Here is a 27469-nt window from a genome sequence, read left to right as displayed (position 1 = left end):
GGGTACCAGTCCCCATCTTTGCCCTCCCGCAGAAACAGCACCCGCAAGGCTGGCGCGCTTCCTCCAGCTGCAAAATTCAAAACTACAAAACTGTGCTTTCTGTTATTCTCATCTGTCCCAAATCTCTGGCCACGGTGGACCGGTCACAGGAGCTCCTGATAGGGAAAGGCGGGGCGGGGTCTGCTCAGGCGTCAGCCCGCCCTCTGCACGGCTCCCTCCCCACCTCTTGGGCAATAGCTCTGCCTCCCTCGGAGCTAAGGAATGACTGATCAAAACATCTTACGGCCAGATCCAGGCAAGGAAGCAGGGAGTGCAGTTTATTGTGGAAGGACCCGAGGCACTCGTCAGGCTGATGCTCCCCATCCCATTGTTCCCATCCCTCACTGAACTCTGCAATACCACGGACACTGCTTGTTCGCTCTCCCATTTTACGGAGGGGAGACTCGAGACTGACAGAAGGACCCCGCCAGCCTTTGTCCTCATGGAATCCAAAATCAAGGCAGGAGGAGCAAATGTGCACCACCCCGGGGTTGGGCCAAGATGCAAACTGCCTCGGCTGCCTTCATCCACATTATACGCTGTTGCCTACGACAGGTGGCGGCGCCTCTCTGCCGCTCCGTACCTGCTGTGCTCTCTTGTGATCTGCAAAATGTTTCAAATATCTGCTGTTTGTTACACAGACTTTTCATAAAATGCCCCATGCAGAGCCAGCTGATATTAGCCTGAATCTGAACAAGCAAGTGGGCTGACAAGTGGCTGGATCCAGGCAGCTATATTTAGACCAGGAGACCAACAAGGCTCCTGGAAAAGGTTGGAACCTCAAAAGGTCACTTATGTGCAAGCTCATTAACGTTACTAGGCGCTTGGTTCTTGTAAGACATTTCTCAGCCCACAAAGACACTGGCAGAACTTGGGCACAGAATGTTCTTCACGTTGTCCTCTACAAGAAACAGCACTGAAATCAGACCGTGCAACCTCATGGAGAGGTTAAATAAGTCACCCAAGACCCAGTACGTGGAAAATTGGGAAGGAAGTAAAAAGATGGAGCTCCTGGCCTGATTAATGAAATGCCAACTTCTGTAATATACAGAAACAAAAGAGACAAGCTATGGAATCCTCTCAACTTTGGCTACATATAGACAGAGATCGTTAAGAGAGGAGTTTAGAAGGAAACATGGGAAGAGCAGAGAGAGAAGGGGGAAGAGGTGATAGGAAAAAAGAGAGGGAAAGAAAACAATTTGAACAGATAATCCCCTCAACGCTTTGCTTATGTGATGCCTAGATGGGGGCACAATGGGGTTCTTCCTGTTCCTGCACTTTTGGTTTTAAATAGAGTCTCGGTGAGCATGCGTGTGTTTTGCAATTAGGAGAAACCCACTCAAAGGACCCACCTGCCTAATGAAAGAAGGGGGAGCAGAGGTGTGGAAAGCCCCACATGCTCGCAGCACTGGAAGAGGATTTTATCCACGTGGCTGTGGACCAGGGACTCGTAAAAAGCCCCTGGCCCAGCCTCTGGGGAGGTGGGAGAGGCTGGCTGGGTAAATAGTACTAAGGTGACACTTGGAACTTCAGAGTCCTCTTAACCAAATTAGCTTGAAGGATGGTCGGCAGGTCCTTCTAACACTTCGATCAGCGTTCTTAAAGTACGGTGGACCCCGAAACGCCAGGCAGCCTCCTCTGCCGTCTTCAGAGACACATATTTTAAAATTAAGGGGACATTGAGAAAATTCTCCTTTACTAAATATCTGTATTCATGAGAAAGCAGAAAGTTCAACTCATACCAACTTCAACAAGAAAGAAAACTCAAATTGTAACCAACGGCAGTTCTAGCTTCAAGGATGGCTGAATTCATTGGCTCAGGGATGAAACCCAAAACCCCGATGGTCTTTGGGCTTTGTCTTTCTCTAGCTCCCTCCTATGATTGTGTGGACAGCCCTAGATTCTAGCATAGAAAAATGGACACAACAGTATCAAAATTCACTATCTCTGTACCCCAACATTCAGAACAGAGACAGAAGACAGGTTCCTCCCTAGACCACGACCAAGGGTTGTTGATTGGTGAAAGCTCATCAGAGCCAATCCTGCAGCTGGGAATTAAATCAATAAGCCACGTGGCAGAGAAGATGGGAGGCGGGTATTTCCCTTGGAAAAGTAGGGTTCTGTGGGCAGAGAAAGGGGGATAGAGAATCCAAGGAATCAACTGCCATGACAATGCTATGCCCTATGCTGGCAATGTCATGGTGCTTCATCTGTTTGGTTGGACAACAAAATGAGGCCTCTTTTTCACCAGGGGAAATTAAAACTCAGAAACCTTAAATGAACTCCTCACTATTCAAACGGTGAATGGAGGGCCTTCCTCATAATGGGACAAACATTTTGTGAAAGGAGAAAATAGCCATTAGATCTCAAGTTCCTGAATTTCAAATACTAGCTTTTCCACTGACCAGGGACCTTGACCAATCCATTTAAGGACTCTGGGTCTGCAAGGTTTCCTCTACATTTTTAAAGTCCCTTTTGGCCCAAAAGTGGTGTTGAATTTCCCATTTGATTCCCATTTCCAATTTCTTCTCATTCCTACTTCAAAGACTTTTAGGCGATGATCTTCAGAATCTTTTCTCAATGAACGTAAACTGACCAGAAGGAAGAGTTGGAGCGTGACAGGTCCTCACACTCCTGACTCAACTCTAAAATCCCACCTCTGCTGCTTCATTCCTTTGGCTTTGGTCCCTCACATGCAGAAGCCCATGAAGGTTTAGCACCCACTGAGGTAAAGGTTCCCAAAGGATGGGCTTCTCAGACAGCGTTTCTAGGTGAAAGGGACAGTGTAGCCTGTTAGGAAGGGTATGAGTCAAGAGAAAGAGAGAGAGAGAGAGAGAGAGAGAGAGAAGGGTACCAGGCTGAGACCCAGCGTGTGTGTTCCTATTGTGGCTTTGACATTGACTCTTGGGAGCTACTACATTACAGAGGAGACAAGTCCTCTTCTCTACGAACAGGGCAGCTGACCCCAATAGAAACCAGTGGGTGATGGTCACGTGTGGAAAATACACAGGAGCACATGGTTCCTGCCTTCACTGAGCTTGAAGCTGCAGGAACCAAGACAAGAGCTGAGTGTTTTCACACTAATACATGACAGTGGTGATGGATGCCAGGGAGCAGAGGGACCGGGCCCTCAGCCAGGCCAGGGGAGACTTCTGGGAAGCAAGTGGCCTGTGGGCAAAGTTGTGAAGGCAAGTGGGAGTGAAGGGGCAAAGGGTAGGGGAAACAGAGGGAGATACATGCAAGTGTCCTGTACTCTAGTCCCAGCACATTGGAAGGAGTGTTAATCCACAGGCTACATGGTCAGAAACATTAAGAATCCTACAGGACGTTCAGACAAAACATTAAAAAAGATTATAAGTGGTGAGGTTACGCCTGCCCGGAGGATAAAAGGCTCCATGGAAGTAGGAGGAGGAAACTGAGCTGGGGAGTGGGATGATCCAGTAGGACTCCACCAGGGAAGCATGAAGGACTCCACCAGGGAAGCATGAAGGACTCCACCAGGGAAGCATGGAAGGGGGGTCAGCACCTGGCGTGGGGATTGCAGAAAGAGCAGGAAGGGGTCCAGGCCAAGCCAGGGCATCCCCAAGTCAGGGGATGATTCAGGAAGTTTGATTTCAAAGACCTTGAACCCAAAATTTAGAAATTTACTCCTAACAGATGCTTCCTGTTCCCTATCGGAAACCTTGGCCCTGAGAGGGAAACCGCCTCTTTGAGATACAGTCCCTCTCTGGTCCTTTTCTCTCAGTTCCTCCTTGAGCTCTTCATGAGCCTCTTTTCACGTGCCCACCCCCGAACGTTCAACCAGCTCCAGAAACCTCCACGTGTAGCTCTGCTCCACTGGCTTTAACCTCTGGCTGTTTGCTGGTGGATCCGCCTGACTTAACTGCAGCTCAGATCTTCCCGGGAGCTGGCGCTGACTTCCCTGCACCCGGGCATTTGTGCACGCTGCCATACTGAATTATTTTTAGGCGATGGAATCCCTTCTCCTCCCTCCCAGCTCAATCTTATATGGAAGTTGAATCGTAAAATGCAGAAGCATGGTTTTATTAACGTCATTTAGTTCGTATATAGCAACTGTATTACATCTGCGCAAGGAAATGAAACCAAAGAGCTGTTCTGTTTGACACGTAAGCTTGAAATCAACAGCCAAGGGGGCACAGGTAAGCTTTGCTTTTCCCCTGATTGCCTAAGATACGGTATATTTAACATTTATAGTAATTACTGTTTATAGGAGTCGGTGTGATAAATGCCTGATTGCTCCTATCCCCACCCCCGCCACTGGTTTTGGTTCTGCTTTTCATTTTAATTCTCAAGATTTCTATCTCCCTCGATATTGCAAGAGCCCTGAAAGTGATTGGAAAACAACGTTTTGTCATCGATTTTTGTTGGAACGTTCCATCTCTAATTATATCTAACCAAGGCTCACACTCTTCTTCATGAATATTAAAGTCAAATATGAAGGAAGGGGAGCTTAGAGTCAGTGCTGACGTTGCACACGGTGCAATATCATGACCTGAGCTGCCGTCTGTTGTCACATCGTGGAACCAATCTGTGCGGAGCAGCTGCGGCATCCGGACCTGGCATCCGTGCCCTCAACCCGCGGGAGCCACAGAGAGGGGCGCTTGCCAACACCAGGTCACGTGATTAGACCTGTGCACCTGCTGTGTCTCTCCCACAATGACACATGGCTCTAAGATGGCCAGAGAGAAAGGCAAGTCCAGCACGGGTTGACGACAGTGACGCGGAGGAGGACAGCAGCTGACATTCTGAGCACTCCTCCTTGTGGACTCTCGTGACCCAACTGAATCTTCGACGTGACCCTGTGAGGGAGGCTCTGCTTTGCTCTCATTTCCGTATGGAGAACCTGAGGCAGCAGGCACTTGCTTCACTGTTTTAAAGAGGTTGAACCAGGATTCAAACCCAGATAGACAGGAATAGACTGAGATAATAATACAAACATTTCATTCGCTGCCTCTTTCATAAAAGGTTAAAATATTTAAATTTCAACCGGCATGGCGTATGCAATGCTCTTTAAGCCCGTCCATGGCCCCCGGGCTGGGCAGCCCTCGCAGGCCTGGTTTCTCACAACTTTGTGCATGACTGGTGGCCAGCGGGGCCTTTAAGGAGCAGGGCGGGTGCGCAGGGCGGGTGAGCAGGGCGGGTGCGTAGGGCGTAGGGCGGGTGAGGCAGCGGAGCCCAGCGGAGAAGAATGGGAGCCTGAGCCGTACTTTGTCAGGGGGCGTGGCGGGAGCCCCAGAGAGCCGAGGAGGAGAAAGTCCCATCTGACGGGACTTGAAGTCTGCTCCAGTGTGAAGGTGAGGGCTCGGGAGGGATCTGAGGTGAAGGGCACGTCCCTCTTGCTGGACCTGCGGGGTGGCAGGGTCGTTTTTCAACGGAGCTGATGGTTTCCTTCAGCTGCTGCTTGTCGCAGGTCTGTTCTCAGCAGTGTGGGCGGAGGAGGCCCTCACAGACCTGCCGCACTCACTGGGTTCGGATCCTGGCTCCACGACTCAGTGTCTGGGGGACCGGGAGAAAGTCCGTGAGCTTCTACCCGCCTAAATTTCCTCTTCTGCAAAAAGGGATCGATCACCTATAAGACGTGTAATGAGTTAAGCACATTCCCATATATAAAATATTTAAAATATGCTCTTTCCTGGTACGTAGAAGGCCCTTGGTAATGACTTACCCAAGGGGGTGTTATTATTACATCTTAGAGGAGACACAGACGATAAATGAGGATATCATACCATCAGCTGAGGTTGTCCGAAGAAAACTCAAGCAGAGTAGGGAGCTGAGTGACAACAGGAAGTCTATTTAGACACTTGAGGCAAGAGGTCTCTCTGAAGAGATGCCATTGAGCTGACCCCTGGGATAGTGAATCTGGCCCTAGGTGGAGGGACCCCCAAGTCCAGGAGCTTTGTGCTGGGAATGGGCACGGCACATCCAAGGAGAAGTAAGAGGGTCGGGGACAGAGGGGCAGAAGGGGAGGGGGAGGGGCAAGTCCCAGACCAGATCGCACAACGCCAACCGGCACCTGTCAGTGAGTTTGCATTGCTTGCCAAGGTACACCAGAAGCCATGCCGTGTTGTAGGTAAGAGCCAGACTCATGGGATCCTGACCCCACCTCTTCCCGGGGGTTCTGTCAGTATCTTCAACTGGGAAATGGGGATGATGTCAGTACCTCCCCTCTAGAGCCGTTGTGAAGAAGTAAATATTTGCAAAGAGTAGGAACAGCCCCCGGTGCCCATCAGGCATGCGTAAGCCTTCGCTGTCCCTGCCGATGCCCACGGTCCCCACCACGCTCATCGTCATCATCTGCGGATTCTGAGCTGGGAAGCAACACCATCTGGATGACCCACGAGTAAAACGTAGTCCTCTGGCTCCCGTGAGCAGGTTATAAAGGTTGGCCAAGGGCAGCGGTGAGGTGACCCGCGGGAGTGCTGGAGAGAGACCACGGCATCGCACGGAGACGGAGGCAGTGGCTGATGGTTCGGTGCGTGGAGATTTCATACATATTTCACAAGAATATGTACGTGCTGCATCAAGCTAAGTCAAGTCTTTACAACCTACTGCCTGACTGAAGTAGAAGTACTATTGCCAAAAAGGGAAGGGAAAAAAAAAAAGGCAACATCGACAAACACAACTCTTGCACTCTGCCTTCAAGCACATTCCGTGTAAAAGACTTGAGAGGCAGTGCATTCCTCCTGGCTTCTCCTTTGAGATAGCCCCGGTTAGCTAAGAAGACAGCATGGGAAATGCGGTTTCTGCAACAGCCAAATACAATACAGATGTGAAAAACGTAAGATGAGCATTTTCTGTTAATTTTCCCACGTGAGAATATTTTTAACATAATCCCATCCGCTTATCTCTGGCTGTCTTTGGAAAGGAGGGACATACTGGACAGACACACTGAAAACTAATCCGTGGGAATTCCTGATCTAGTAAGCCCACTCTCCAGGACAACCCTGTTCTGGTTTAAAATGTTTCTTGTTCCAGCTGCTGGCCTCTGTGGGAGAATTTTGCTCTGAACCACTGTCCCTGGTAACATTTTCCTAATTTTTTTACTGGGCACACATAAATAGGGCAAAGAATCAGAGGCTCTCTATAAAACGAAGAGTACCTTTGAATCGTGCTCTTTCAAGAAATAAAAATGGCTCCCAGTACAGTGTGACTGTTCAGACATTGAACTGAGAGCTTTATGGCTACCAATGGATTTAGTGTGGCCAATTACCTAACTTCAGTTATTTCTATAAAACGTGGATGATTTTTACTATATCCCCAGACTACCTCTACCAGCATCACTTTATACTTGCTTGCAATAATTTGTTCTGCTTCAAAATTTAACTTAAATAATGGGAACCAGCATCATTGTCTTCAATAGAACAAAGCCACTGTTGCTCTCCACAGGTTGGAGAGACTGGTAGAATGTAAGTCACAACGGGGTGATTCACAATGGAATAAGTATAGCTCAGGGACTCTGTTTACAGTGGCATGTGGACGGAAGCCATGCACGTCCACACAAGATGGAAAATGGGCTTTTGACGTTGGACAACCACAGCTTAGCTTCAACACATCCTGGTGCTCTGGGCTGAGCCATGAGGGTAACCAGCCTAGAAAACCTCTCCCACTTTGAACTGAAACAGAGATAATGCAACACTGTTAACTGAACAGCCAGTCTAGTATCAGATGCTCAGTTTAGATGTAGCCAGCACCACTCATGAGTCTTTCAAACACTTTACGGAAGCTTGTTGCCTTTCACCTTCAAAACCGTGCCTCCTGCCCGCACCTCAGAGCACGCCCGATTTCGGCTGTCTCTATCTCCCGGATTGCAATCCCTAAGACCCCAAATGAACGCACTGTGGTGCACTGTAATGTGTCTTTCCTTATTTGGGAAAACAAATGAGTGTCTTTAAAGTCTAGCCAAATACAGGTAATGGAGGTGACACTACCCCTTCTCTCCTTTCTTTAAAAAAAAAAAAAATTAGCAAAGGTTTATTATCCTAAAACACTTTTTTTTTTTCTTGCATTAAATACAGTCTTGAAAGAAAATTGAAAATGAAGAAAGTTTTCCATAGAAACTACTATTCAGGAGCGTTATCTTCCAGGTCTGCTAAACTCATCTTGATTATTCCCAGCAGTCTCAGGACGAAGGCTGACCGTGGCCGAGGCTCAGTCAGTCTCTTCTTTCCTGGAGACACACCTAGGATTGCACCCACTTCAAGGGCTACTCTTCTCAGTGTCTGCTTCTCAGGTGTGGCTAAATAAATTCTAGGAAATGAGATGTAGGAACATCACTCCCTCCCCGCTCCCCCCAGGAGAAGGAAAGGATGCCCACCCTCACTCTGCTGCTCCTCTCCCCCAGCCCGTGGCTTGCATGCCACGGCCACAGCTCCAGGAGTCAGCCTGGACCCTAAGAGGGTCTCGGAGAGCGCTTGTCAGGATGCAGAAGCAGAAAGACAACCGGAGCTGGGGTCTGATGGCCGCATGACGACACCATACCAGTGTGGTCTGCCTGCATCCGGAGTTTAATGTGAGTGAAAAATCATCTTTTATCTGGCTTCAGCCCTGATATGTCCTGTACGCATCACTCATAACCCCATACAATTACTAAGCAATATCGGTGTTAACACTACACCGTGCGAAGTGCCGATGTCAGCCTTTAAGCGTGCTGTGAGGTACAAATTATGATCCCCATCCTACAGATGAAAGACCTGAAATTCAGGAAGATCAAGTGATTTGCCCGAAGGCACAAAGCCTGTAAGAGCCTGAGCCGAGATGTGAGACCAGCTTTCTCTGCCTTCAAAGCCCCTTAGAACCTGACTATTCTGTCTCTGGCCCAAGGCCTAGTTGGTCCTATTGGCGTGGGTGAAACTTAGTTCTCAAAATAAACGTGGAAACAGAAAATTCCAGTTTTTTATTATTGAAATGGCCACTGATTCAACTTGTCCAGTAATTCTGGACTGCGCCCCGTATGTAGGGCACCGGCCCATCAACACGGGAGGCTTTATGACTTGGCCGCGATTGTCAGGATGCCTGGAACCTACAACCTGCTCAAGGGCCTTAAAGGTGGAGATTAAAGCAAAAGAATGGGATCTGAGTCATAAGCAAAACGCTGCAAGGTCAAATGAATAAATACTTCATTATATTTCCTCAAAATGACACATCGGTCCTATCTTGTCTTTATAAATGTTACGCTGCATTTGCAAAGACCTCGTAGGTAGACCGCCTTACTTTGCGACCTTTCCTGAGTAGACAGAAACATCACAACTACTCACAAATAGTTATTTGGAGCTAATTAATTTTAAAAACAAATTTTAGGGGCGCCTAGGTGGCTGAGTAAGTTAAATGTCCAACCCTTGATTTCGGCCCAGGTCATGGTCTCAGGGTCATGGGATCGAGCCCCGTGTCAGGTTCCGCACCGAGTGTAGAGTCTGCTTGGGATTCTCTCTCTCTCTCCCCCTCTCAGCTCGTCTCCCCGACCCTGCCTGTGCACACACAGGTGTGTGCTCTCTCTCTTTCTCTAAATAAAAAAATTTTACAGAAAAAAAATGTGTATTCAATGGGAAATGGGTACATTTCAGTGTTTCCTAAGAAGTGGAGTGGGGTCACCAGAAGTGAGGGTCTGGGCCAGACGGATGGAGACTCTGGAGTAGCCCCGGGACCCAGTGTGGGGGTTTCAGCATCTCCCTCAGCAGGAATTTGGCCTCGAGAATGCTCCCCCACCCTCATCCCAGGGGTTCAGATATACTCATCCCTGATCCCTTGGATTAAAATACACACACACACACACACACACGTGTCATGGGGGCACACATTCCCTCATTTTCACTGTGAAATACTGAACAGGACAGACTTGACCGCTGCTTATGGTGGCGAGTACACCCTGCCCTGGGCCCAGACAGGGCACTTGCCCCAGAGAGTCCGGACCCCGCACAGACGGCTCCCTGCTGCTTCTGGCAGTTACTATTTCGTGGGCTCAACCCCCTCGGCTGGCTCAGAAACAAATACTTCTTTGCACGATTCCACATCTTCCATCGGCACCAGGTGAAAATGCACCCTGGGCAGCTCCAGAACGAGGATCCTCTGCCAGGCAGGTCCACCGTCTGGGAAACGGTCTTTTATGCTATGGCGCTGAGACTTCCGAATCTCTTCCCGTAGCTGTACGTCACGGAGCAGAGAAGATGAAACCATCCAAGCCTCGGCCACTCAGGACTAACGTACTAGCTACCGTGACAGTTTCACGGTTCTCGGGGAGCACCAAGTTCATCTTGGGCGTCCCCACATCGGCTTCCTCTTCGGGACTCTCTCGGCTTCCTATCCCATCTCCCTCTTACAGCTGACTTGGGAGGCAAGGGAGGGGGCATCTAGAAACTGGATCCTTCAGGGATCCCATAGGATGCGGTCCCCACGCGCGGAGGCCTGGGGGGGGGCGGGGGGGTCCCTCTCCTCCCAGACGTCTCCCACACGGACACTCCCAGCTCCACACACCTTGGTTCATTCTCAGACCCTCAGAGACCATTTGGCCAAATCCCAGGGAGGTTGTCTGGCCTCTTGGCCACTTGGCTATTCTCCAAATAATTATTTCTTTTTTCTTTTTTTTTTTTAAGAACAGCTTAATGACTATTCATTGAGAACCAAAACCAGCAACTTTTCCTTTGAGATACTTCCTCCCTGTTAACGCGGAGTCTTTGAGAGCAAACTGTGTTTTTAACTACATGGAATTCAGCTTCTTTTTTCTCTTTCTTGGGTCCAAGCTCCACTGCCCGGTCTCTCAGTCAGCAGTTCAGTAAATATACAGGGACAGCGGCCAAGTTCCAGGCGGTGGGACAGGCACCAGGAAGCCAGAACAGAGTTAGACCACGTGGTGCCAGGGTTGTAAGCGTCATCTTCCACACGGACGATCTGGGTACGTCCCTAACTAGCCACACACACACGCAAAAATACTCACGATAAAAAGCAGCGTCATTTCCGTAAGACTGGAAAGACTAGGAGTCCACCTCTTACAATATCCTCTCCATTGCCAGGGACTCAAACCATGCTGGAAACCCCAGCTCGGAACCTCCAGTGACAGGCGTTCACCAGGGAAGACAGCGTTTGTGCGGCAGAGGGGGAGCTCTGGGAATTCAGAGACTCCAGCACCTGTGTGGGGCACGCAGGAGACACGCAAGGAGCGCGTCTCGGGATACAGGACAGGCAAAGACCCATCAGGGCTACTGTTTCAGTCCATACAAATTTCACCCGTGTCTGCTGATTCTGGCTTCTTCGATAAAGCTAAAATAGCCAGAGTGTACTGAGGGCTTGGGAGGTCGACCTCCCTTTCATAACATCCACATTTTCAATTCTCATGGCTCCACGAAGAAGGGGTGAGGAGGATGGCTCCCATTTTACAGAGGAGGAAGATGAGGCCGGGGAAGGCAGCAGCAGGTTCGAGGTCACCTGGTGTGAGTGGGACCTGGCCAGCTGGTGCAGAGCATGTGTGTGTGTGGTGCCCTAGAGACCCACGTTGTTCTCTCCCCGACCCACAAGGAAGGCCTCTCTGAAGCTCGTGTCCCACCATCCCTGCCAGACGCATCAGGGGTCCTTCCCGTACCCTCGCCTGTGTCTGTGGGGGCACGTCCCTACACCAGGCTCCCCAGGTGCAAGCTGGCCCCACCCAGGTGCAGGCCGGGGGTACCGCTGCCTGGAGGAGGGGTCTTAGTCCGTGTGGGGGAAACAGCAGGGCAGGTGGGCCGATGTCAGGTGGGGTGGGCTGAAGCCCTGAGGCCCTGAGCTCTCCTTGCTCTCTGATTGCAAGAAGATTTGCCTTGACGACCCCAGGCCAGAAGTCAAGACCTCTGGAGTCCGAGTGTGTCTGATGGAGTCAGACCTGGGCAGAGAGCACTGAGCACCCCCACCCTCCAGGAGGCTCCCCAAGCCCTGAGCAGCCAGGCCTCTCTCCTCCAGGGCCCTCATCACTGTCTTCGTCATTGTCACTCAGGTCCCGCACCGCCGCGTCTCAGCGCGGAGAGACCGGGGTCTACCAGCAAGCTCTGCGTCCACGGCCTCTCACAAGGCCAACTTTCAGAAGCTGAGGTCGGACACTGAGTGGTCCCACTGAATGCGCATGGGCTCTGGTGGGTTAGATTATTCCTGCCAAATGTGATGGGCATCGAAGCAGGGAGGCCACGAACGGGTGTGTGTGCGTGGGGGCTCCCAGTGTATCCATGCCCAGCACCGGAGCCCCAATATAGCCATACGGGGTTGTTTCTATCTCCAATACTCCGTTTATAGAGGGGGCTACACACAGAGGCTCCTGGCCCAGGGTCACAAAGAACTCAGGTGAACTCAGGTTCAGCTAACTTCACGCTCGACTTCCTATAGTACAACTAATGGTATACAACTTCTAGTGGTTTCTGGAAACAGCTGATGAAGCAGCAGACCCAGAGACCAAGGCCCGTGGACTGGTGACTCATGGATGTGCTCCACTAAGAGAGGCACGGGGAACACAGGGCAGGGAAAGGCGGGGATCGGGAGGAAGCAGACACGGGTGCATTTCAACAAAGGTCCCCCAAGAAGGGGGCCAGCCTCCTCCTGCGGGGGGCTCTGGGACATGAGTTACATCTCAGCTTGTCCCATCCTGGCACAGGCTTCCCTGTCCCTGTATAAGAATCCTGGGTGCGGACAGCAGTGGGGACAACTGCGACGGACAGTGGGATTCAAAGGCTCGGGCAAGTTCCAATCTTAAACAAAGTGCTTGCAGCAGCCAGTGGTGGCCCTGCAAAGCCAAGTGACAGGTGCCACGGAGGGAGAGCACACCGCAAGGGTACGCGTGTGTACGCAGTTGTGAGAAGGACGCTCAGACGGGGAGCTGGTCATTTCGACGCGGTGGGCAACACCTTCCCGGGAGCTGCATCGGCTCTTTCTGCCGATCTCCTGGACCCGAGCGGAGGGAAGGAGGGACAGGCATTCAGAGTGGAAGGAACAGTGAGAGCAGAGGCAGAGACAGAGCTGCCTGGGGAGGGCTTCCAGAGGACGGCCTTGTAGGGCAAGCAGGCTTAAAGATGACATCTCAAGGACAAAGGGGAAGCGACACCAGGCTTGGCCCAGGGACAGCGGGGTCACAGGGCCAGCTGGCAGAGCAGACTCCTGTCCTGCCCAGGGTCAAAACAGAGGGACCTGGGCTTTAGCGGTTCTGAGGTGACCGCTGCTCTCAGAGGCTGAGCGGGTGGGAGCATAATCCTGGCTTCACCAGAAACATCCTTCTGGTGGCCCTGAGCAGCCCTCTCCTCCGGACCCACGGACTACTCAGAGCCTGGGAGTGTGACTGTTGGACCTGCTTCGTATTCCCCATGAAAACAGGCATATTTGATAGGTGCACTTTAATGGATGCTGAAAAGAAATTAGATTCATTCATTTAAGGAATAAATGCCCCCCGCCCCCTCCATGATGAAACTCTTAAATGCTTCTACTTAATGGAAATCACCTCTCAAAACAGCACTAAAACTAATCATGGTAATTTTTATACATTTCCACAATTTCCATGCTATCTTCTCTCGGGCTTCATTGTGCCCTGCTCAACAGCCTGAAGTTGTCCTCCATGACTTCAGTGGTCATCCCTCCCCACGCCATGGGAACATTTTCTAACACCTTCAGGGAGGAAGAGACAGCAAAAGCTATGACATAGCACCATCGTAGTGGAAGGAAATCGTCATGATTAAGCAAGTATAACACTTATCCATAGGCACAGCCTTGACCTCAGGAGACAAGAGACGACCATCTGGTAGACCCATGAAAGGTAAGCAAGGCTCCGAGGCAAGAGAATCACGTTTTAAAATTTCTCACTTCTGGTTTCTTTTCCTGTCACACCTGAAGCCTCACATATTAAGTGACCAAAATTCATCCCTGTGTCTCTTGGGTCCCAGGTACGTTGCTTTGTTGGAGGCACCTGAATGGTTTGGGGACAGCCCAGAGATGTCCTGGCCTCGGCGGGCTTACGGGACCGCCTGTAATTTACATTTTGCTATTTCTGGTGGTGACCAAGGTGCTGTGGACTTCAGATTCTCACTGGATGCCGGGCCAAACGCCCCCCACTGCCACCATATCCAAAGAACGGAAGCCCCCTTTCTGCCCTGCCCCCAGTTCCAGGAGCAGATGGGACACCAGTCACTGTGGCTGTGAAGTCAGCTGACTGCATGTGTGTCTGTTCTGGAATGCTGGGATCTTTCCAGAATGCCTGGGGGACGATGCCTTCTGAGTTCAGAGCCATCACAGTCTATTCTATGAGATCCGCAGCTCACGAGACAAGAAGAAACCTTCCCCAAGTTATCTTTTCAAAACATACTGAAAAAAGAAAACACAATGGTGGGCAGGGAATGCTGCATTTCACATGGGGCATGATTAGTTTTCTCTTATTTACAGAATCCAACCATAAACGTCAAGCCCGGAAAATTCGACGAACATTTGTTTCGCATCAAGAATGAGTATCTAATAAATCGTCTGCTTCACTAAAACTGTGGCTACCAGGGGACAGCTACGTTGAAGAAGACAGCAAAAATGTCTAATTCTGCCACTTCATTTATGAGACAACATCTCACATTTGAACAAAGTAGGGTTTGTGTCTCTGGAATGTTCTCATTTCATTGAGCCAACCCACGGCAAGGAAGCCTGCATGCTTGGTCGGCGCGACTTGACACCCTGGCCCCTGGCCCCACCGTTTCTCTCCCCCCTTTGGCTGCCCCTTCATCTCTCCCACCCTGTGCTCATCCCTGCGCCACGCAGGCCCCAGTCTTTTTGCTACATCTGCCCATATCACCCTTCCCTACCTTCTGTAGGCTGAGCCAACCTCTGCTCCCAATTCCAGATCATACTTGGGACCCCCCATCTCAATGTCTACCTCTGCTGGACTTGTGGGACACTTCTCCACCTCCCTCGGAGGACTGTGAGCTCCTCCAAAGCAGCAAGGTGGCAGCCTCCCATCCCCAGCGCTGTTACCCAGGGACCTGCATGGGGCAGAGTGCTGCTAAGTGAACCACCACTGTGTGCACAATGGAGACACGGACCCCAGCCAACAGGTACCGTGAGCTTACTCGGTACCAGGCACTGTTCCAGGCATTTCCTTGCATAATTCATTTGATCCTTAGCACAAACCTGGAGGTAGGTACCTCTTACAAGCCCCACTATATGGGTGAGGAGTCCCAAATCAATCCATCAATCCATCAAACTGAAAAAACATTTCTAGTGTTGATGGGCAAGTGTTGGAAGCAGGGTTGGGTCCAGGAAAGCCCAGAGCCCGGTTCTCACCACTACTGAATTCTGCATCTCTAGACAAAGTAAGCTTTTTCTTTTCTGCTTTAGAGATAAACAGGACAAAACAGCCAAATGAAACCATGTGTGCCTTCAAGACCACTCCATTGTGTCCCTGCACGACACAAGAGTGTCAAAGACAACATTAAGTCCCGCACGCTTTGACTCCTTGGGGTTGTTTCTCTGTATATCATACTTCATGGTCTAAACATCTATTTTCCTTTCTTTCTGCTTCCTTAGAACTATGAGTGGGTGAAGGAAATCCTGTCTGGTTAACTGTGTGCAGACATGACCTTAAACACTGCCTTCATCACCACACCTGCAGACGGCACCTCACCTGGAGTGGAGTGCATTTCCCTCCCCTTGAAGGTGGACGGCCTTGCACCTGGCCTTGACCGTTGCCATGTGGGGATGTGGGGAAGGGACCCTGTGCCAGTTCCCAGCCAGCCTGTCAGGAGTCCGAGGGTCTCCCTTCTCCCCCGGCCCCACCGCCCCTCTCTTTCCGTGAACTGAGCCACGGTGTTAGAGGTTGGCCCACCCAACTGGAGAAGGAAACCCAGCAGCTCCCTCGAGAGTCCGGCCACCCCAACCGAGGATCAGACACGTCTGATGTCATGATCTCCGACAATCCATCCTGTCTGCAGAAATCTCGCAGAAAGCAGCACGTGAACGACCTGGGCTGAGCCGAGCCGGCTCAAAACATCGAGAATAAATCGCGGTTTTAAACCACTAAGTGTCGGCGTGCATGGCAGTGTGGGGACATCTATCTGAAAATAATGCAACCGGAAATTCTCCTCGAGTAAGAAATCACCAACACTCTCTTGCTCACTCATGGGGTAACCCTTATGGTGGTGGTTGCTGGCCTCCACGTTAGCCTTCCACTTTGAACAGTACGTTCCTCTATATTCCGCGGGCATAGCAAGTGTGCCCCAGTTACCCCGTGTCAAACCAGACCAAAGAAGAAAAAAATGGTTTCTCTTGTTTTTGTTTGGTTTTGTTTTGTTTTTCCTCCCCCTCAACTGCAACTCATTTGTCTTTGTTTCTGTGTGGCAAAGTGCTCCTCTCCCCAAGCCCCTCCTGGGCTCTACCAGCAGCTGGATGTCAGGCAGCTCTCTGGTCCTCATGGTGGTGGGTGGGGACCGCCAGCTCCAAGAGAAGGCTCCACAGATGAGGGAATCGATCTCGGGCTCGAGAGTCATAGGGCAGGAACGGAGCCCTTGTCAGGAACCTGGGGATGGCTGGGAGCAGGTGGGCTGGGGCATGGACCCTGCCTGGAGTCCAGGTCCCAGCTTCATCCCTGAGGACGAACCCAGCCCTGCAGCCCTGACTGTGTGGCCACTCACAGGTCAGACTGATGGACACCGACACTGGGCCGGTTACTCTCCCGGAAACTGACATGTATAATCTCTGTGGATGTAAAATGTCCTTCTCCATTATAATCTCCAAGACAAGAACACTGCAGAGCATGGGCTCTGCATCCTCACTTTTCAAGTAAGGAAATTCAATTTCCGGTTGCCAGTGCCTTGGATCACACAGGAACATGTGGCAGTGGCAGGATTCCTACCCCCTCTGCCAATCAAACCAATCTCCTTCTGGCAAGAAGTGGATGAGGATGGGGCGCTACCCAGGCAGGGGTGAGCAGGGAACCGCAGGCTTCCTGAGGGCACACAGGACACGGGGGACCAGGTGCCCACCGTTCTCAGTCACCTGATTCCTTCCCTGGAGAGAGGAGCAGCGCGGAAGACAAGCACACCCTGGGAATGGGGTGACTAGCCTAGGACTCGACACTGAACTCTGCCTAGAGTCCGAGGAGGAGCAGGTGGTCTCCAGCGTCTTCTATATCTAGTCCACAGGCTCTGATCAACCTGCTGCCCACGGACCACCATCAGTCCTTGATGTCGTCCTGGGTGGTCTGGGTAGGCTGCTCGTTCCCACACCGTCCACACCCCTGCAGGGGGAACTAAGCAGACTCCGGCGGCTCCATCCCCAGCCTGGGGGGATTTCAGTGCCTGTAATTCCATTCACCGTAGTATCACTGCCCATAACAAAGTGACCCAATTGCCAGGGAAATTCCAAAGGAAATTCTTTGAAGGGTAGCTACGACCAGAGCTTTCGACTCTACCAGTTTTTTTTTTTTTTTTTTTTTTTTTTTTTTTTTGTCTATACCAATCTTCACTACAGCTATTTGTATCTTTAAAGTTAAGCAGATTTTCCATAGTTTTTTTTATCTCCTTACTTTCTCTTCCATCCATATAGGTTTTTTTGGTTTTGTTTTTAAAGATTTTATTTAATTGAGAGAGATGGAGAAAGAGAGAGAACATGCAAGCTACAGGAAGGGTGAGAGGGAGAGAGAGAGAGAAGCCAACTGCCCAGTGGTCAGGAAGCCCACCACAGGGCCCAATCTCAGGACCCCGAGATCACGACCGGAGCCAAAGGCAGACACCTAACTCACTGAGCCCCCCAGGAGCCCCTTCCGTCACTTCTCCTTGTGAGGATGTGACTGATGTACACATTTACCCAAATACACTAATGTAAGTATTTCCTCTTGGTGCCTATCCTTACCTCTTACGTAACAAGCTCTTTATTTTGGACTCAACACTCCGTTACACGAAGCACCTGCTGCTGGGAGTCCTGGATCCCACTAATAACGCAGCCTCCTCCAAGTCAGAACCTGGGCTGTCCTTGGCCATCCTTCTCCCCAAGCTGGGAGTGTTGATTCTGACTCCTCCTTGAGCCTGGGAAGCACCACCACACCTGCTAACTTACTCAGTCCCTGTGACTAGCTGCTTATGGGGATTGACAACAGGATGCCATTTGCCATCGTCTTCCTCCCCGACTGGACTCCAGCCAACCCTTCACAGCCAGGTTTTTCCCTGGGAGAGTGTGTTTTCCTTCAGCCAGGCTCCCCTTGCAACAACATACACACATGGCTACACCACGAGTGGGCCTCCCTTTCCAAACTCATCCAACATCCAACACGATTTACTGAATGTCGCTCTGAACGCTGCACTCTGCTCTGCACGGGCATGGAGTCACAGCTGATGGTCCACCCGTGGAAAACAAGGGCCCCGCTGCCGTCTTCCTGCTCACCTGTCTGCCCGACGATGGAGGCGCTCAGTCTGTGGGGGATCCTTGAGGACACCTTCAAGGTCACTCGGATCTGGTAATACCTAAGGAAAGAACAGAGAGCAGGCAGATGAAGACCAGACTCCTTACTGTTGGCTTCTTCTCAAAGTGCCTAGACTTCATCTTAAAGGCCAAAGGGAAGCAGGGAAGTGTCTAGGCAGTGTGCACGGTCGTTTGGCATCAAGGAGGGACCGTGGGAGAGGGCTAAGATGGAACCAGGATAGAGACAGGAAGTTGAGTTGAAGAGAGATCATTGGAGACATATGCCAGGTTGGTGGTATCGCGGAGAGGGAGAGATGGGTTGGCCATAGAGCACAGGTGCATTAAGGGGCATGGCTTCTGTTTAGTCAGGAAAGTCCTTCTATGGGAAAATAAAGCTTTAATGCACAGTGCGAAATCCATACATAAACTGAGTTGCTGTCAGGTTGTAACACAAACTCTTCCTTTAGAAACACAGCAGTTGGGCTATCATTCCTGGGGGTCTTACCAACCACTTTTCCAGCATATTTCTGGGCCCTTATTTGTAAGACGCTACTCCCATTTCCAAACTCCATCATTTCAGGACATCGTGCAGGTTCCCAGACTATCAGTAACCCTCCTAGCTGCCCCCTTCTGCCACAGATGCAGAAGCACTTTCCCCAGGTCCCTGCCTGGGCAGGTAATGGCTCTTGTGCTCGCAAGCACTCAGGAACAGTCCTGGCGCCATACTGTTCTCCCCTCCCACCAATGTCAAGCCCACTGTGAGAGGGGATGTGAATTAAAACAATGTGAAATAGAAGCAAAATGAACCATGAACTCATGGAACTCTGCTGGTTCATCGAGCTTATGGCTTGGGAGACACTGTGCGGTGAATATACTCATAGAAGGCTCTGTTGACAGGCTTGTGTTTGTCGTGTGTGTGTGCGTGTGTGTGCATGTGTGTGTGTGTGTATGCATGTGTGAGAGAAGCCGAGGAGATACGGAGCAAGGCACCAGTGCTGGATTCACAGCTGGAGTTCGGGTGACATCATTTGGGAGCTGTGTGCTTTTGTATACACCATACAACTTCTCTGAGCATGTTTCTGTATCTGTAAAATTAGGACTACGAAAGAAAGAAGGAAAGAAAGAGCTATGACATCTGCTTCCAGGAAAGATGGAGTAGACACACATTTCCCCACCCCCTCCCCACTACATACAACTGAAACTTCTAGACGGTGTATATAAAATAAACAAAAGATTTTTACAGATGAAAAGAAAGCCAACAGTCTAAGAACCCAAGGTCCAGAGGGTGAGTTCTCTGCATTTCTGCCTTGTAAATCCCAGAGAGAAACTAACCACCCAGAAATTCTAATGGCTGCAGATGAAAACAAATAAACAAAAAAACTCTAACAAAAATGCCCATTTTTTTCCTAGACAAAGTGCCAGAAAAGAGGCAACCTCGCAAGACAGAAAACTTTTAGACAATAGTGGTTGTACTTCAGCCATAGTACGCAGAAAAACTGTGGCCTCATCTCCATCCATACGAGCAAAATCCACAAAAGAGCTTTGATGCCCACCACTGCCAACCTTGAACGAGGCAGCTTCCTCACCTGGCAAAGGTAAGATCTTTGAGGAGGGAGCCGGATTCTCACTATTAACAGACAGTGATGAGAACCCCACCTTTTCTAAGTACAGACTATGTGGGGGCCTGAGTTTCTACCCCCACCCTGCAGTGATGAGGGCACACGTTTGCTCAAATGATTTCTGACAAAGGTTCAAGAGCCATTCAATGGAGGAAAGGTACCCTTCCCAATCAACGGTCCTGAAGCGATTAGTTATCTATCCATAGGGAAAAACCAAGTCAAACCAGAACCAAACAAAAAGCTCACCTTCTACAAAAATTAATTCAAAGGGGATCAGAAACTTGCATGCAAAATGTAAAACAACTAAACCTTCGGGAAGAAAAGTAAAAGAAAGTTTTAAGATCTAGGGATAAGTAATGAGTTCTTAATCCACACCGAAAGCGTGATCCACACAAAAAAACTGAAAAACTGGACTTCACCAAGACCTAAACACCTGTGTTCTGCTGTGTGCACCATTGAGAGGCGTGTCAGACGAGCCACATGGTGAGAGAAAATATGGACCAGACACAGGCAGGTGACCCTCGTTACTCACAGATTCCGTAAGTGTGGACTGACCTATGTGGTAACACTTATCTACATCCCCACACCCGGGACTCGGGGGCTCTGCAGCCACTCAGACGTGCCTCCAGATGGGCCTCCCAATGTGCGAGTGCTGACGCCCCCGTGCACCTGTTTCACCTGAGCTCAAGCAGGACCGCACTCCCTCTGTTTTCAGTTCCCGTGCTGGAAACACAGGTCCTCTGCGGTCTGGTGAGTGCCGCTGCTGTTCCTTTGCATTTCTGGGCTTTTTGTGGGTGACTCTGCTACTGAAAATGCCCCTCGTGTAGAGCAGAAGTGCTGTCCCATGTCCCTAAGTGGAGGACACCGGCAAAGACAGTACATTAGATGAGCTGCACTCAGACCGTGCCCCGGGCCATGAGTTCAATGCTAGTAGATCAAAGATAGATAGATAGATAGATAGATAGATAGATAGATAGATAGATAGATATTGTCTATCATCTATGATAGACAATAGAGTGATAAAGACAAAGATGATGGACGCATGATAGATGGATGATAGATAGAGGATGGAGAAATAGATGATGAATGATGCAGAGACAGACAGACAGACAGTGCTGCCTAATACAGAAACACACTTCAATCAAGTTACGTCTTGATCAGCTGATAAAACACACCGTGACCAAGGGCTCCCAGCCCCTCACTCTCTTTCCTCGAGGAGCTCATTACATGGAGGCACTTGACGACCATCGAGAAATCCATGGGGGAAGCACAATCACAAACCAGCTCACAAATCTGTGTGAGGGAGACTGAGGCAGGATGGACGCTTCCCCCCCGTCCACAGGAGACGCTGCTCCTTGGCTGTTGCTAGTCACCACTGTGAAGAAAGGCTGACTGTGTGTTGCTAGACCTTTTGGGATTTTCAAGGAAAGACAGAAATTTGGATCTTTAATAAAACATCTTTGAAATGTGCTGTTCCCCAATTAATGACAATGACAAGAGGCATAACTGCTCCATTGTCGACAGAATGGAACGCATGGACCTGCGGACTCCCCACGCGCCCATCCCCAGCAAAGGCTGATGGACACAAACACAGGAGGTCGCTTCTGGTGCTTCCTTGATGAAAAGACCCATGCAGTTCAACAGTCTCATCCCACCGCCACCACCGCCGGTTTTAATATTCTAACGGCTTCTTCTCTGAACACAAAATGGGTCACCCCTTCCCCGAGGCGATCTGTCACTTTTCTACCAGGCGGTGCTTGGAGCAGCTGGAGTTGCGCTCAAGGCGTACCCAGCACCCCCTGCCAGAGCCTGGACCGAGAACGTCACGGAGGCAATCCTGTTGCAGCCTCTGTAAATCCTCTGTGGGAGAAAGCGTCATCTCAGGGGCTGCCCGGAGAAGACGCTGGAAATATGGAACCACTTATCCAGCAGCAAAGGGCAGTCAACATTCTAATCCAGAGATAAGTGTTTGTGTTTTGTTTTGTTTTGTTTTTTAATTTTTGGCTGCAACACCTGATGGGAATCACGTTTTACTGCATAGATTAAATCCTTTTATAACCAATTCCAAAACACTGCCCGAGTTCCTATTCCTTAAAACCCCTTGACGTTCCCGAATCTCACTTCAAGGAACCAGTCATCATTTTGAACTTCAGACGCGTTAGAGGCACAGGTTAAAAGAAATGTGTCAATTAGGCCGGCCCGATTGGGCTCTGCCCTGATTAAACAGAATGCTTAAACCCCTTTAGTTAATTCTCTTGTATCTGACATGAATGTCTGCCAGGTCATGAATCCATAAACCACATGTCCTACCTGGCATACATGGTATCGGTTGATCCCTGCAGGAGACCTTTGATCTCCTTACTATCATTTCCATCTTCAAGATGAACCCCCTCCCACCCCGGGGATGAAGGGATTTGTCCACGTTCGACACATTCAGTAAATAGTGTTAGCGCAGCTCCAGGCATGGCCCTACTACTTCCCACATAGATTTCCTTTAACCACCTTAAATCCTCCTTCTTCCAGCCAGGGTCATTCACGAAGATGCTATGAAGAAGGGAGCAGCTGGCTCCAGTGCTTGGGAGGTGAGCAAGGGGTGGGGGAGGGAGTTGCAGTAAGGACGGAAGGAGGAAGTGGAGCCCGGGAGGGGGGACCCTTCGGGCACTGTGCCAGCATGGTCGTCTGGATTTGCAAGTGATTCTTTTTGGGATAAAAATATATATACTCATGTTTAATCTTACGGGCTTCCATCTGTGAGAATGGCATAAACTATCCCCTTTACATAACGTGGTAGGCAGAATAATGCCCCTTCCAAAGACAGTTGTGTCCTCTACTCCAGAACCCATAACAGAGAATTAAGGTTGTAAGTGGAATTAAGGATGCCGACCCCCTGGCCTTGGAATGGGATTATTCTGCATTTCCTAGGTACATCCAAGGTAACCACAAGGGTTCTTCCAAATGGAAGAAGGGGGTAGGAGAGAGAGCGAGAGGGCAACACGATACAAGAAGGTCCCTCCCTGCTCCTGCGGCCTTCAAAGATGACGGATGCCACCAGCCCGAAAATGCAGGTGGCCTACGTGCCCCGGAAAAGATAAGGAGACAAAGTCTTCCCTAGAACCTCCGCAATGGAATACAGTCCTTGTAACAACCACGTTTTAGCCTAGGGAGTTCCATTTCAGACTTCTGACCTCCAGAGTTGTTATAGATTATAAATCTGTGTTGTTTTGACCACTTAGTTTGTGGCAATTTATTATAGTAAACTAGTACATACAGGCTTTCAGATTTCTTCCTCGTGACAAAGCTAATGCTGGAGTGACTATCCCATGTTAACAACAGACAAACTGACTCCGAGAGGTTAGGTAATTTTCCTGCAGTCACATGGCTAGTTATTGGAAACTCTAGGAATTAAAATGCAGGGTGATTTGAGTAAACCAGGCTCTTATCTGGGGAGGCGAATGCAGGTGTTTTAAACTTCATTAGGCTCCTCTCAGCTCCCACCACTATTATCACCAGGAGTCCAATCCCATTCTCCCTGTGATCACTAATGCATTTCCCTTTGTTTTCTCAAAAGCACCTTTAGAAAAGGAATGCTATCTCGTGCTTCTTGTATACTCTTTGGAGATCTTAGCACTGTGTAAGGAGAGAAAAGCATCGAATAAACATTTGTTCTTGTTTGACTATAGAAATATCCACTGCCACCAGCTGCTGGAGGAGGAGAACCAGGTCCTATTCATCTCTGTATTTCCAGCAATTAACATGGTGCTCGCGCACAGTTGGCATTCAATCAGTGTCAGAGGAATGAAAGAAAGAAAGAGAGATAAAGAAAGAAAGACTGATTGATTCCAATAACAGAGACTCCTTCAAAAACCATTGGCTTATATAATCCATTCCCAACATCTACAATTCTGTGAGTGACTAAGAATCCACATGCAATTTTTATGAAACTAACAAAACTGGAAATGATATTCTATAATGGGAATACAGAGATCTATGACATTTTGTTACAATCACTTTCATATTAGGCATGATATGCAACAACTGCTCTGACCCAGAGACAGGTGACCCAACCTTAAAGTACAAATCGCTGTGTTTGGGTCAAAACTGAGACTCTGGAGTCAGAACACCTAGATCCCACAGCCAAATAGATGAACTTCAAATAGTAACTTTCCTTCTCTGAGCCTCCTTCCTCACAGGTGATGATATCTGTACTAGCCTCACAGAACTGTCACATGCTGCCAACGGGGCGTGCAGGTACAGCCCTTAGTACGACACTCAACCTTTAGTATTTCAGTAAAGAGAAAATATTGTTACTATTAACTAAGACATGTGGAACAGACACCATGCCCCAGCTGGGATCCCAATCTATCCACCCTCGTAGGTGAGGTGAAGCTGGGGGAACGGTGATTGCTTGGGTGGGACAAGGTTCAGAGATGCCTGTGGCACGTAGTACTTGGTAACACAAAATGGCGGACACAAGAGTAATGCTTTGCTCTGACATGGCTGTGCCCACCTGGCTAAGAAATAACCCTCTTTTTTAGAGGCTTCTGAGGCAATAAAGCATGTGGTTATGAGTGTGAACTCTGGAACTCCACACTGACTGGCTGTGTGACTTAACTTGACAATGGAAGACCCACTGGTCCCAGGGTAAATCTCTCTGCCCTAATGGGTAAGACAGGGTAGTTATGTCAATAAGAGAGACCTTGATTTCTAAAATATCAACTAAAAAAAGACCCAGGAAATGACCAATATATTTTTACTGTACACTCATGAGCTGACTCATTGCTTCTGACCGTGTCCACCCACCGTAACAGGACTACAAACCACTCTGTTGGATCTGATTGGTCTCAACAGCAACTAATGAGACATTTTCAAGAAAGGTCCACTCTAATATTTCAGCAAAACTTGTCTGGATGCATCAGTATGATCAAAACATAAGGATTATAATAGTTCAGTCAGATGCCACTGATGTTTACTGGGATGACTTTTCTCAATCCCTCATTCCCAACTCCTCACTCATCTGGAGGGGCCAGAGAAAGAAACACTCGTAGCTAAAGATACTCACCCCTCTGACTGCCTTGCAGCTAGGAGAGATTGTGTGATCGTCTCTTGGTTAATGAGAGAAAACCATTCATTGTCTGATGGAGCAAAGAGGAACACTCTTAAAGCAGTCTTGGGTTTCATGACCCATGGGCTGTCTGTCCCTTCTCTGACTTTGTCCCCTGACTTTATACAGAAAGAAAATGGATCTTTGGGGCATTAAAACAGCCATGTTTTGGCCATGAAGATAAAAGCCATGTGAAAACAGTGGCAGAGCAGAAAGACAGAAGTCTGAGTCCTTCGTGTCCTTGGTGACATGATGGTACGGTCTACTTCTAGATTCCTTGTGGTATCTTACAATTTTTAAGCCAGGATTAGTCATCTGTCTGATCATTTGAACCCAAACACAATCCTGACGGGTAGAATCTGATTCCAGACCTTATTGGGGCCACATTTTCTATGGGGGGAAACTCAGAAGAAGCAAAATTGGCAACTGGATTTCTCTTACTGTCTTTCCTCTTGATGGTAGAAAGTTGAGTATTTCCTTGCAATAGAGCCATTAAACTCTAAGAATCCAGGTTCGACTTTTGGGTAGAAACAATGCAGATATTTTTGTCTACTGGTGTTGAAAGCTGCTTCATAGGGGGAAAGGGTCCTCTCTGTAAAGTTCAACTGAAATCATTGTGATGCAGTCACCAACAGGGTTTGGTTCTAAAGCCCAGATAACAATAAAATGCCTTTTGCTTAACTCTCTGGATATGTTATGAATCTATGGGGATGTCCCGAAAACTTCAGGGACATTGGTGGTCAAAGGTTGAAACTCAACCCCTGCGTCCTTTCCAACTGTGACCAAGGCACCCCTCTGCCATTATGTCAATCCTTCATGTCTGGCATTCTTTGATGTGCACACCAACAGATGCCACATCGACTTTCCATGAGAGCTCTTTGAATGATATATTACATTCCCATTTACAGGTCCAGAAATAAGACTTTCTAAAATCCCCTCAGTCTTGGGTAGTTGCCTCGTACAGATACACAGATCAGGACTCAGCTAGAGATCCCAGGGGATTCATCTGCACAGACCTACAGCAAGCTTGCTTGCTCACTCTTGCTCTCTCTCTCTCTCTCTCTCTCAATAACAGAACAGTGCAGGCACTTAATAAATATCTGTTCAATCAAATCATTTTTAAATCAAATGTCTATAAAAGTCCATACACAGTTACTGCATTCCTCATGGTGTTTCCCCCACCAAGCCGTGGTGTGGCAACAGTGTATAACTCCATGGTTATTTACCTTAAGTGGGTATACTGAAACCGGCCAGGATGGGAGAATTTACGCCATGGACCTCAACAAATGTCACGATGTACTTTTTTTGAGCCACTTTTTAAACAGTATGCCTCGTGACCACCACTCCAACCTTTTAGCCCAAAGGAAATATGGAGCCCACACAGATTAAATAAGGGGGCAATTTGGAACAGTTCTAAGAAAGCCACTGTTAGGTTGGCTTCCAACTGCTGAGCAGTCGTGGAAAATCTATTTCATTGCTCTGAGATGCCTCATGGAAAAAAATTATACTCAGTAAGCTCGTAGGATAATTCTCCTATGAGCAGGAGGGAAGATGACCTTTACAAGAGGCATGGCATGAGTATAGATTTCAAAGTCTGAACAAAGTCGCTCTTTGTTCTCCCATATTCTCCTCTTCCTGTTCAGGTTAAAACAGGGAATCCTATAGTAACAATAATGGCAATGAAGATGCTTTTTGTCCAACTGAGGACAATTTAAATTCTCTGCCTTTTCATGTGTTCACTTGCAAATGGGGTTGGTCAGTTACCTTCTGGAGCTGACCGAGACAGAAATCAGAGTCAGTGTGCAGAGCGACACTGGGAGGCAGTAAATGGTGGTATTGTTTTTTTGTTTTTTTTTTTTTTTAAAGATTTTCTTTATTTATTTGACAGACAGAGGTCACAAGTAGGCAGAGAGGCAGGCAGAGAGAGAGGAAGGGAAGCAGACTCTCCACTGATCAGAGAGCCAGATGTGGGGCTCGATCCCAGGACCCTGGGATCATGACCTGGGCCGAAGGCAGAGGCTTTAATCCACTGAGCCACCCAGGTGCCCCTGTGGTATTGTTTTTACATAGCAGCCTGATTTGTTGGTGAACAATCACCGGTATTCGCCAGAGCACGCAGCTCAAGGAGCTCAAATCAGCAACACAAGTAGTCTAGTCCGAGATGCCATGTATAAAAACTGAGGTTGCAGGGTTCCCCAAACAGGGCAAAGTGATGCACCATCCCTGGATCTCCCTTGGCCAGTGGGATTCACGCTCCCTGGTGAACCTGTTGTTCCTAGCTAATGAGTCAACCCAGATGGGGTTTCTAATTTACAGGAGT

General features: G+C 49.1%; 1 protein-coding gene across 1 annotated transcript in view; it reads right to left on the bottom strand.

Moving 5' to 3' along the window:
- Positions 1-27469, bottom strand: part of FAM135B (family with sequence similarity 135 member B) — a 279370-nt gene that overhangs the window by 121944 nt on the left and 129957 nt on the right. The window contains exon 3 of the mRNA XM_082719624.1: positions 18412-18491. Coding sequence (XP_082575750.1) covers positions 18412-18491 — 80 coding nt within the window. The remainder of the gene's footprint in view (positions 1-18411; positions 18492-27469) is intronic.

The sequence above is a fragment of the Mustela nivalis genome, assembly GCF_964662115.1.
Source record: "Mustela nivalis genome assembly, chromosome: 2".
Taxonomy (NCBI): domain Eukaryota; kingdom Metazoa; phylum Chordata; class Mammalia; order Carnivora; family Mustelidae; genus Mustela; species Mustela nivalis.
Note: the sequence above shows the minus strand (reverse complement) of the source record. Positions and strands in the feature narration are given on the sequence as shown.